Source organism: Chelonoidis abingdonii, chromosome 1 (assembly GCF_003597395.2).
Source record: "Chelonoidis abingdonii isolate Lonesome George chromosome 1, CheloAbing_2.0, whole genome shotgun sequence".
Lineage (NCBI taxonomy): Eukaryota > Metazoa > Chordata > Testudines > Testudinidae > Chelonoidis > Chelonoidis abingdonii.
In genome coordinates this window covers 246,151,720-246,164,287 of record NC_133769.1, presented here as the reverse complement: position 1 = coordinate 246,164,287, position 12,568 = coordinate 246,151,720, and the positions used below count along the sequence as shown (strand labels likewise).

The window sequence follows — 12,568 nt, the reverse complement described above, 5'->3', positions numbered from 1 at the left end:
TGACTGAATTGGTTCCCTTTGTACACTAGTCTGTGCAGACTTTATGCATATATAAATGAAGTATTTAAAAGTGGAATACGACTAGGTAGATTTCCTCTGCCTATTTTTATAAATTTTTGGTGAGAAGATTTTTTTTCATGACACCTATCTTTTCAAAATATGAAAGCACTGTGAGCCTGAATCTCCTTTCACCCTGATTTTATACTGGCAAATCTCCATTATGGCTGCAAACTAGGGTCCTGGTCTTACATTAGAATCCAAACAGGTGTACTGCGGCACCTGGGAAGAGCCTCATTGACTTCACTGGGTCAAAGGGACACCATGTGGGCACAGCAGTCTGCATAGAACACCACATTGGACTGTGGTTTAAGCATGTAATTATCTGTGTCTAGTTTTGACAATCATGTCCTTAGTGTCCAAAGCCCAATTAAATAATGAGTTTATAGCTAGTCAACAAGAAGCCAGCATCTCTTTGTATTAAAGTGACTTCTTGGTCTTTGTCTGAGAGAGATTATGTATTACCTACATTTAAATTAAGTAGTTCTGTGATTTCCATATGAAAAAAACACACAGGCAGAGATCAGTGGTGAGTACCTAAAGTAAAGTCATTGTGCTTGTGATAGCCATAAACTGGCCTAGGGCTCATATGTTGAGCAATATGGATAGAACAAATTCTTAACAGCAAAGATCTGTACTCTATGCTTCGTAAAAGCACAGGCATCTGAATGCAGTATAGCCTCAGACAACAGTTCTAATAGCTGTTTGTTTATATCAGTCTAACTGTGCTCCATCAGCCATCTCTAGGCACATGTGCAAATCAAATTTTAGTTGTCTGCCTTCATTACAAAAATGAGCTGATTTGTTTGTAAGAGCATTTAGGAGACTGTGGAAGATGTTCAATGAATTTGTTAAATTAGTATATGGTATAGTGTCTGGGCTAACTTATCACACTCAGTGCTGACTTCATAATTCCTTCTACAGCCTGCTGTAAAGTTTTGTACCAATTAGAAAAGGAGGAACAAATGCCTGATGGAATGTGTATTGACGCAGAAGGGAAACTTTGGGTGGCCTGTATTGATGGAGGGAGAGTGATCCGTATAGATCCTGAGACAGGTAAGCCCTCACAAAGGTGAACTGGAATTCTGTATTAAATAACCCAATTTCAGGATGGGAATCACCTGTGCCCAGGGGTGAAAGTAACTTAAAGGACTTACTGGTACTCCGGAGTCTTTAGGTGGGGTTAGGGTCTCAACTGGAAGAGGTGGGGCCTTTAAATCAGGATTTAAAGGGCCCGGGGTTGGGGCTGTGGTAGCAGCAGCTGGGAGATCTGGGCCCTGTAAATTGCCCCAGGAGCTCCCTGCTGCAGAGGTGGCTGGGAGCCGTGGAAGTGATTTAAAGGGCCAGGGGCTCCAGCTGCTGCTACCACAGTGGATCCCCGGGCCCTTTAAATCACCATCGGAGAGGGCTCCAGCCTCTGGCAGAGCTTTAAAGGGCTCGGGGCTCCACTGCAGTAGTGGCAGCCGGGAGCCCCTGGCCCTTTAAATCACTGCCTGAGCCCCTGGCTGCTGCCGCTACCCCAGGACTCCAGCAGTGGGGCTTGGGTGGTGATTTAAAGGACCTGGAGGGTAGCTGCAGTGGGAGCCCTGAGTCCTTTAAATCACCACCCGAGCCCTGCTGCCGGAGCCCTGAGATAGTGGTGGCAGTGCTACGGTGGCTATTTTAAGGGCTGGGACAGTAGCAGCGGCCGAGCCCGTAACCCTTTAAATTGCCACCTGAGCCCCTGGCTGCTGCTGCTACCACAGGGCTCCAGCAGACTCCGGGGATGATTTAAAGGGCCCAGGGCAATAGCAGCTATTGGAGTCCTGGACCCTTTAAATTGTCCCCAGAGCCCTGCTGCTGGAGCCCTGGGGAGGCAGCAGTGGGGCTCCGGTGGCTATTTTAAGGGCCGGGGTGGTAGCATCTGCTGCAACCCCGGATCTTTTAAATAGCCACCGGAGCCCCGCCACCGCTACCCCAGGGCTCTGGGGACCATTTAAAGGGCTCAGGCCAGTAGCTGCGACAGGCACCCCAGGCCCTTTAAATCTGCGCCCGAGCCCTGCCGCCACTTCCCCAGGTCTCTGGCAGCAGGGCTCTGGCTGCAGTTTAAAGGGCCCGGGGCTCCAGCCACTGCTGGGAGCCCCAGGCCCTTTAAATTGCCGCCAGGGGAAGACGATCCTCTTCGGTATGGTGCACCAGCTCTTGCTGGTAACTCGTACCGGGGCGTACTGGCTTACTTTCATCTCTGCCTGTGCCACATGCATTGCTTGAGGCAGGTTCCCTCTGTTCTGTTGGGGTTGGCTTATTTTGTATTAAGTGTTCTATCTGTGGCCTACTGTGATAACAGATCGCTTCCTCTGGGGAGTAGGCACAAGAAAATGGAAACAACCATAAACTCGTAATCAGCCTGTCAACATCCACAAATCTAACTCATTATCCTCCTTCGAATCCCTCCTTAAAATTCTCCTTTGCCATAATGTTTACGAAAAACACTTGGCAACAGTTAGACTGCTGATGTGCTGAGTCCATAGCTGATCATGCTGACCAACAGTGCTTCATTGTTTCCTCGTACTCCCAGCTCTGTTTGTCTCCGTCTGCAGGGCCAGCTCCAGGCACCAGCCAAAGAAGCAGGTTCTTGGGGCGGCCAATGGAAAGGGACGGCATGTCCAGGTCTTCAGGAGCAATTTGGTGGAGGGTCCCTCAGTCCCTCTCGAAGTGAAGGACCTGCCACCAAATTGCCGCTGAAAAATGAAGGGCACAGCAGAACTGCTGCCGAAGTGCCGCCGATCGAGGCTTTATCTTTTCTTTTTTTTACTTTGCCACTTGGGGTGGCAAAAAAGCTGGAGCTGGCCCTGTTCATCTCTTGTCTTATAGTACATGCAGTTCTGGTCATCTTATCTCAAAAAAGATATATTTGAATTAGAAGAGGTACAGAGAAGGGCAAAAAAAAATTATTAGGGGTCTGGAACAGCTTCCACAGGAGGAGACATTAAAAAGACTGGGACTGTTCAGCATGGAAAAAAGAAGACTGAGGGGGATAGGAGTGAGGTCTATAAAATCATTAATGGTTTGGAGAAAGTGAATAAGGAAGTGTTATTTATCCCTTCATATGGCACAAGAACAGGAGTTACCTGATGAAATTAAAAGGCATCAGGTTTAAAACAAACAAAAGGAAGTATTTCTTCACTCAATGCACATCAACCTGTGGAACTCATTGCCAGGGGATGTTGTGAAGGCCAAAAGTATAACTGGGTTCCAAAAGAATTAGATAAGTTCATGGAGGATAAGCCTATCAGTGGCTATTAATCCAGATGGTCAGGGATGCAATCCCGTGCTAAGGGGGCCCCTAAACTAAACTACCAGAAGATGGGATGACAGGCCCTGTTCTGTTCATTCCCTTTGAAGCATCTGGCACTGGCCACTGTCAGAAGACAGGATAGTGGGCCAGATGGACAATTGATCTGAACCAGTGTGGACATTCTTAAGTTCTTCTGATGTAAGCTTTTTAGGGAGGGATTGTTCTGTGTTTGTACAACACCTAGTACAACAGGATCCTGGTCCATGATTGGGGCTTCTAGATGCTATGATAATATAAATAATGAATAGTAAGAATGAATAATAACAAGTAAAATGTGCAATCCTTCCAGCCCAAGTTTGGTTGTGCCATGGAGACAATGCTGTATTTTCAGTTTGCAAACAATGAATGTTGGGTGTGATTGTAGAAGAAGATGGGAAACTGGATAAAGGCCATGATTTAGCAAAGCTCTCACGTATGTGCTTCAAGTTGAGTATGTACTTAAGTGCATTGTTGAATTTGGACCAAAGCAATTGGAGTCTGTAAAATTTTGCTTTAAATGAGAAATTTTGGAAATTGAACCTTAATTATCTGTGAATGGCACAAAGGTTTTGTGGTGGCTTCCAAAGACCATGAGAAAATACTGAAATCATGAAGCAGGTTGAAAAGGTAAAAATGAAGCTTGGCTCCATGAAAGACAAGTTTAGAACTGAGAAGCTGAGGTTGGTGGGATATTCTGAAGAGTTTGGAATGTTGGTGTTGCTGTACCCAAGGGATTTGAAGAGATCATCTGCATGAACTGAGGTTTGGGATGAATGTTTCCTTTCCGTCACGCACAATTGCTGTTTGTTACTCTGGCACAATCCACCACTCTCCTCTCTTCTCACATTCCAAATCCCTCTTAAAAACTCACAGGAAGGGAATAAAATCAAACCTTATAAAAAAGTCTAAGTTACACTTTTTCCAGGCCTGAACAATCCTGTCTTCCTTCTGCTTATTAGATGGTAAACTGTTGAAGGTACTAGGGGGACTGTAGTCATCTTGGAAATCACTGGACTTTAGGAATCTAAATACCTTTGTGGATCTGGGCCTTTGTGCATTGTCAAGAGCTAAGAACATTGCCAGCACTTAATAAATAATAGTATACCTCTACCTCAATATAACATGGTCCTCCGGAGCTAAAAAATCTTACTGTGCTATAGGTGAGACCACATTATATTGAACTTGCTTTGGCCCCCCTGCTCCTTGTTCCCTGACCGCCCCCTCCAAACACCCCCCATCCCTAATCACCTCCAGGACCCCACCCAACCCCCCTGCTCCCTGTCCCCTGACTTCCCTGACCCCTATCCACACCCCCAGCCTCCTGACAGGCACTCACCGGCAGCGGCGGGAAGCGGAGCAGCCCGGCCCCAGCCTGCTCCACTTCGCCAGCTCCCAGCTGCAGCGCTCTGCTTCCTGCTGCTGGTGAGCACAGGGGGGGTGTCCTTTCCCCAACCTCCCCAGTGGTGGGAAGCAGAGCACCACAGCTGGAGAGCTGATTTACTGCGTTGTATGTGAACCTGTGATATATCAGGGTAGAGGTACTATCACTGCTAATTGGATACTGAGTTAAAAATCTTGGATTAAGCCCTCAGCTGGTGTAAATTGGCACAGCTCCATTGACTTCTCAGAGCTATGTTGATTTACACCAGCTGAGAATTCTGATTCCATATGTGTTTGATTACTTGCCAGTATAACTCTGTTTCTCTATGGGCATGTCTACACGGGGATAAAAACCCCACAGTGGTCCAGGGCAGCTTGGGATGAAAAACTGCTGTTTAGACATCCAGGCTTGGCCTGCAACCCAAGCTATGGGACCTTACAAGGGTGGAGGGTCCCATGGCTCAGGTTCCAGTCTACACAGCAATTTTTAGCTCTGGAGCCCAAATCGGCTGACCTGGGGGCAGCCACAGCGTGAGCTTTTTATCCTTGTGTGGGGGTATCCTTGGTCACTTAGAATATCAGGCTTGGAAGGGACCTCCTGAGATCATCTAATCCAAACCCCTGCTCAAAGCAGGACCAATCCCCAACTATTTTTTTTTTGCCCCAGATCCCTAAATGGCCCCCTGAAGGATTGAACTCACAACCCTGGGTTTAGCAGGCTAGTGCTCAAACCACTGAGCTATCCCTCCTCCCATAAGGTCACCTTTCCCTGACGGGTAATCAAACCCAGGCTGTGGCACTGAGAGTGCCAAATCCTAACCCATAGATCACCAGGGATGTGGTGATGTAATGCAGAGTTAAGAGAAACAGAACCATTGGGCCAAAGTCAGAAATGATGCAGATAGTTAAATTTCAGTAAGATGGCATAATCTATGTGCCAACAGGGCAGACTGGTGGGATTGCTGCAGGAAAGGCAACCAGCAGGAGACTGTAAGAAGGTGTGAGGAAAAAGCAGACTCACCTCCTTTATTTTCTGTTTGTTGCTTCTCCTGCTGCAAACCCCACCCTTCAAGCCCCTTGGCAAATAAGTTACACTCACTCACTTGCTCATGCTGATTTACTGATGTGTAACCTTCACTTCCCATTTATTCCCCCTTTGAATTTGACCCAGTTGTTGGGTGCTCTATGGTACAGACCATTATGTTTGCTTTTTAAACTTGCAATTGATTTAAGAGTCTCTTCAGTGCTGAAACACCTTCATGACATGCTATTTCAAGACTAGTGTTTCAGTCAACACATGGCCTGCCTGTTTCTGATCTCACTGCCTCACACACTCTAGTATTGCCTGCAGGTGAAAAAGGAAATGGAGCAGCATGGAGACAGAGGACAGAAGCTTTGCTAAAAGTAAAATGTAGGAGATGGTGCCGTCGAATCAATTCAGCACATTTCCCCATAGACAGTCCTTACGGAAACTGCTTCTTTCTGATGGGGAAACACTATATTCATATTGTAAAAGGCTTAGTCTGACAGTCACGGTACTGGCTGTCTAGTTGGTTAACAGAAAATTACATGTTACATTTTCCGCAGAAAGTTTAAAGTAAGTAAATATATTTTCCTCTAGGGAAAAGAATCCAGACTCTGAAGCTGCCTGCTTCAAGGATCACCTCCTGCTGCTTTGGTGGAAAAGATTATTCAGAAATGTACGTGACCTCTGCCTATGATGGGCTAGACAAGGCAGCTTTGGCAAAGGAACCTCGGGCAGGGGAGATTTTCAAGGTGATTGGATTTTGTTTCTTTCAGTTAAAAGATTTAAACATTCTAGGTTGGTTAGTGCTGGTTCAAACCTGGCACCTCTGCCCCCAGATTTAAACACAGCTGTAAGCCTTATGATTCTGGACTTTTATGTCCTTTATAGTTGTTTGTTCAACCTTTTGGCCCTTATTTCTTATTATATGTTGTATCAGTTTTGCAAACGTCACTCTTTTTTTCTGTTGTACTGTCATCAATTATGTTAGTTCTCTCATTTTGAATTGTCCCAGGGTAGCTACATTTTTATAAGACAATTAAAAGTTTTTTATTAAAACTCAATGACAGCAGGGTAAAAACACATTAAGAAATGTTTGTTTAGTCTCTTACAAATGAGTGACATGTTTCAGCTAATTAATTATTATATTTCTAGCTATAGCTAGTGAATTAAAAACTACTCTCTCTTTGTTGGTCATTTTGTTTCACCTTCAGGTGTATTGAAAAAATATTTGCTGGGAGAATAGAACACAATTCACAGATTGCAGTCAGAGTCAACATTTAGACCTTGCCAATGCTTGCAGTGACATGCAGGTTAGGAAAAGGTAGGCTGCATCCAAATTCACTAAGATGTGTAGCTACACGTGGCAGTGAACGGCTCTGAAAGGCAGCAGGGAAAGCCTTCTCCTGCTAGGGCCAGACTAAGGGAAAATGGCACCCTGGGCGAACTTGTATTTTGGTACCCCGGCCCCCGCTGCCTCCCCATCCATTCCTCCATTGCCCCTGGCCCGCGCTGCCTCTCCAGGCTCCTGACCCATCCCCTCTGGCCCTTGCTGCCTCCCTGTGCTCCCCATCCATCCCCTCTATCCCCGATGCCCCCCTGGGCTCCCCACCATGCACCCCCATTACCCTTGGCTCCTGCTGCTTCCCTGAGCTCCTTCTCATCATCCCTAGGCCCCTCTGCCTCCCCCACCATTACCCAGAGCTCCCTTCCATGGCCTCGCACCCCAGATTCTTCTCCTGCCTTGTTCTGTGCCTCTTGATCACAGTGTCTCCCCCCGCCCAAAAATCACAGCACCCTGGACAGTCACCAATGTCACTCACCCCTAAGGCCAGCCCTGTCTTCTGCTGCCAGAGCCCTTCACTGTGGTGAGGAAAGTCTTTGGCAGTGGGACACTACACTGCTAACAATAGCAGTGTAGATGGGGAGGCACAGCTTGGGTGTGCAGGGAGCTGTGTAGGATATGTACCCTACTATTCAGGCGGGTCTGTACTGTGCTCACCTAAGCAGTGCCTCCCCATCTACATTGCTATGTATACCCATGCTAGGTGGGGACACAGTATCTGTACTCTACGCACCACCACAAATGTAGACCTACTCTTAGAGAACGACAATAGTGTGAAATGAAAGGGTAGTTACTGTGCTCTAGTGGGTCAAATACAGGGGCAGCTCTACACATGTCACCACCCCAAGCACGGCGGCATGCTGCGGGGAGCGCTCTGCCAGTCGCCAGTCCCGCGGCTCCGGTGGAGCTCCCGCAGGCATGCCTGCGGAGGGTCAGCTGGCCCCGCGTGCTGGGGCTTGGAGCCGCCCCTGGTCAAATAAAAGTATTTCATCAGTCTAGAGACTCTTCGGAAGGATAGTCCAGTGGTTAGGACACGAATCTGGGATACTGGAAATCCAGATTCAATTCCCTGCCCTACCACAACCTTCCTGTGTGACTTGGAACAAGTCACTTAGCCCCTCTGTGCCTCAGTTCTCCAACTGTAAAACTGAGATCGTACTTTTCTACCTCACAGGGGTGTTGTGAGAATAAATACAGTAAAAAGAGTGCCAGGCCTTAGACCCTATGGTTATGGGGGCCATATGAACTCTAAGACAGATAGTTTGTAGAACAGGAGAATTACTGAGTTGTGTTCTATGATCTGGAATCAACCTTAGGGTTTTGTACTGCTGCCAATCACTGTGATCAATATAAGCAATTGTAAAGTCCCTCCTGAACTTAATGCAGTCAGGTGGTTCTTCTCCCTTTTCAGCTTATGGTGAGCTCTACTTGGGAGTAGAGTTTAATAAATTATAATGTGTGTTCTGATTGCATGAGATATGAATGCTTCCAGAGCAATCAGTTAGAGATTGATCTTTTTTCTTTTTAAACAGATAACGGGCCTGGGTGTGAAAGGAATCCCACAATATTCATATACTGCTTAAATATTAACACTTTATAGCAAACAAAATAGATGCATGGCCCATGCAGGAGCAGTTTTGAACAGGAACCGTTCACTGGATTGCAAAACTATCTATCTGAAGAGTCTTCTGTGCATCTTTTGGAGCTTAGAATTTTTAATTCTCCATGTTTGGCTCTACAGCATGGTACCAGAGTGGAATTTTAGCAGAAGCAGATAAATGAGGTAACATTAGAAATGAAATCAGATTTTCAGAATGCATAGGCTTGTAAAATTTCTTATGCTCTTGCATAAACCTTCTTTATTATTTAGTCCAGCATTCCTAGTTTAAAACAAAAATTCTTATGGCCAGTTCTGCCCTGGCCTACTTATGTAGTTCTGAAGGCAGAATTTGATTTATGTTTTCATGTTACAATGATGTAACTGTAATGAGATATGCTCTGATTTACTTTACTTTTTCAAATGTGCTGACTTGAACCTGACAGTTCTTCTGCTTTTGGATTTCCCATAAGGGTCTGTTTTTGGCAGTCATACTTCTCAATTTTTAGTTATTTGTTTTGCCCCACTGAACCTTTTGTCCTTTCACTGTCTTTATTTCTGTCTTGTCTTTTTAGTTGAGGCCAAATTCTGTGCACTTGAAAATAAACTGTGATCATGTTACAAAGTGTGTTTTGAAAAAGTTCTTTTGAAACAAAAATGATCCTGGGAATGCTGTATGAATGAGAACACACACAGTCAGCCTACACTCAGGCCTTGAGATACAGGCTTACCCTATTATATTGCTGGCTGATGCTCTATACAATCTCTCTGGTAGAGAGAGAGAGGGAAGAAGGTTAGAATCATTGAATATCAGGGTTGGAAGGGACCTCAGGAGGTCATCTAGTCCAACTCCCTGCTCAAAGCAGGACCAATCCCCAACTAAATCATCCCAGCCAGGGCTTTGTCAAGCCGGGCCTTATAAATCTCCAAGGAAGGAGATTCCACCACCTCCCTAGGTAACCCTTTCCAGTGCTTCACCACCCTCCTAGTGAAAAAGTTTTTCCTAATATCCTATGTAAACCTCCCCCACTGCAACTTGAGACCATTGCTCCTTGTTTTGCCATCTGCTACCACTGAGAACAGCCTAGCTCCATCCTCTTTGGAACCCCCTTTCAGATAGTTGAAAGCAGCTATCAAATCCTTCCTCATTCTTCTTTTCTGCAGACTAAATAATCCCAGTTCCCTCGGCCTCTCCTCATATATCATGTGCTCGAGCCCCCTAGACATTTTTGTTGTCCTCTGCTGGACTCTCTCCAATTTTTCCACATCCATGGATGGCGACAGATAGACAGACACACATACACTTCATTGCTTTTGCTACACTTTCTTTCCCTCCCTTCACTCCTGTTGCAGATGTGGCACCTCTTTTCCTCCATTGCTTAGTGTCTGTTCCTTCATCCCCCACATTCCATGTTCTTTCTTTCTCTTGTGCCTTGTTATCTTCCTCCTGCCTTCTCTCTCTCCATTCCACTAATTTTGCTCTTTTACAATTCCTCTGTCTCTCTTTAAAGGATCCTCATCACATTGTATATGGAGTTTGAAGTTCTTGTCCTTGTTTACAAGGCTCTATATCTCTGCCCTGGTCTCTCACTGCACTACCTCAGCCTCTTCACTCTCTTAAAGTTGACTGATTTCTCCCACACAAACATCACTGTGCCTTATTCCATGCCACCACCTACACCTGGAATGCTCTCCCAGAATGTGACCTCATTAAAATCCCTCCTAAAATCTTGCCCCTGCCACAAGGCATAAGGAAAAAAGAAGTGAGAAGAATAATTGTCTGTACGAAGTCTGCTTCAGGTACCGGAGTCATGGCATAATCTTATTTATTTAATGCTGTCCAACTGGGTCCTAGCCCACTGTTGTTTGTTCTCACCCTCACTTGTTATGTTATGTCTTAATTGTAGGCTGTAAGATCCTTAAGACAAAAACCTTGTTTAACTAAATGTCGCTATGAGGAACCTATTATGTAAGTGGGCACCATACAAAGAATAAATAACAATTCCCTCAGTCCATCCCTCAGACTGCTACTCATCACAGAAAGGATGGTTGGAGACTTGGAAACTCAGCACCAGGAGTCTTGGGAGTGGGGCTGGGAACAGAGAGGGGTCTTTTCCATATTGGAAATCCATATCAATAAAATGTGGGTCAGATATTTTTCGTCTTTTTCTCCTGGATGAGAGAGACTTCTGGATTCTTCACTCTGTCCCCAGTGATGGCTGTCAAGAACCAGGGATGATGGACTGAACAGTGGATTTCTCTTTCCATGCAGGCAAAGGCTCAGCCCTCAGCCTTCCTGCAGTGAGCAGGGCATGCATGCAGGAGCAGCATGCCTTTTCTTTCTTGCATGTGCTTCCATTGCCAGGATTGCAAAGGGAGGGAATGGGGAAGTAATGCACATTCAGTCAGACTGTCAGGAAGTGTGAGGGAGTCAAGGCCCTGCGCCCCCCACCCACTTCCTGCAATTCACCATGTCTCTCAGCCAGCCAGTAAAACAGAAGGTTTGTTAGATGACAAGAACACAGTCCAAAACAGAGCTTGTAGGTACAGATAACAGGACCCCTCAGTCAGGTCCATCTTGGGGGGCAGGGAGCTTAGACCCCAGCCCTGGGGCTCCCTCCATTTCCCCAGCCAGCTCCAAACTGAAACCCACTCCAGCAGTCTCACCCAAACTCTCCCCGGCTCCTCCTCCAGCCTTTGTCCAGTTTTCCAGGCAAAGGTGTCACCTGGCCCCAATTCCTCTCCTGGGCTCAGGTTACATGCTTAGGTATCGTCCCTCAAAATGAAGTCACACCCTGATATTTCCATCACCAGTGCAGACAGTCCCCATAAAACTCCCATGCAACATTCGCAGGTCAATCCGCCCCACTCCCTACTCCTGAAAAAAATCAATCTGCTCATCAACCTGGCTGCCTGGTGTCCCAACCTGGGCTTGGGTGAATTACAAACACTTGGTCATGCTATTGTATCACTTTTCCATTCCAAAATGTGCATCAAAATGTCACGTTATAATAATTCATTATACAATGGCACAGATATTGAAGTGATGTTTTGCTATGAAGTTGACTGACCTTGTTTGTCATGAGCTATTTCAAGGCCCTCTCACGCACATCAAAGCACCATGGTACAAAAATCTGTACTCACTCATTAATACAAAGCCACCACTGGATGACACCATTTCTTGTTCTCAGCAGGTCTTACTCATTGTGAAAGAATGTTGATTGTTTTCTCTGGCACTGCAATAGTGTAGCATTAGCCGAGGGCTCCCAGGATTCCATAGATTGTGAATTGCACCCCAGGAGTGTCAGGCTGGTGAAATGCACTCAGGAAAATTCTGGCAGCTGGAATACTGTAACACAAATGATAGCAACCCAGGGGATTCTCTTGGCCCTTCCTGACATCAGATGGTTTTTTATATGCGCCATCCAAGAGAAGACCCTATCCCTCTCTCCTACAGTTACACAACAGTCAACTCTCCTAGATGCAGGATCTAGTCATACTGCTATGGTACAGGAAATACAATGCCATGAAAAAAACAAAAAGACAAGTTAAGTAAAGACCAGCTGTGCCTGCTAGTCATAATTTTGTATATATACTAATAGTTTTGGACCAGAGTGTCGCCACTGGGCTCTGGTCAAGAGTAGGGGGCAATGTAGAGCTATGTAGTCTCAGGAGAAGCGCCAGCTGCTATATGAAGAGGTATCTGGCACACAAGGAAAACTTACCACTATACCACCCCTTAAGGGCAGCAGCAAGCGCTTGCCTCTACTACTAATTGGTCTGTTCGCTGGTACAGGGGATGTTAGGACACAGACCATTATTCTGCCCCAGGAGATAGCTGTTTGCACC

The 12,568-nt window shown here is 46.0% G+C and overlaps 1 protein-coding gene across 2 annotated transcripts in view; it reads left to right on the top strand.

The window, feature by feature from the left end:
• The window catches only part of LOC116830155 (regucalcin-like), a 44,421-nt gene extending 35,077 nt beyond the window's left edge, over positions 1 to 9,344 (top strand). The window contains exons 5-7 of one of the 2 annotated variants that reach the window (XM_032789432.2): positions 982 to 1,113; positions 6,375 to 6,529; positions 8,655 to 9,344. In XM_032789432.2, the coding sequence (XP_032645323.1) occupies positions 982 to 1,113; positions 6,375 to 6,529; positions 8,655 to 8,705 (338 nt within the window). In that variant the 3' untranslated portion in view covers positions 8,706 to 9,344. The remainder of the gene's footprint in view (positions 1 to 981; positions 1,114 to 6,374; positions 6,530 to 8,654) is intronic. The other variant, XM_032789433.2, reaches the window with a different exon arrangement.
• The last annotated feature ends 3,224 nt before the right edge of the window (positions 9,345 to 12,568 follow it).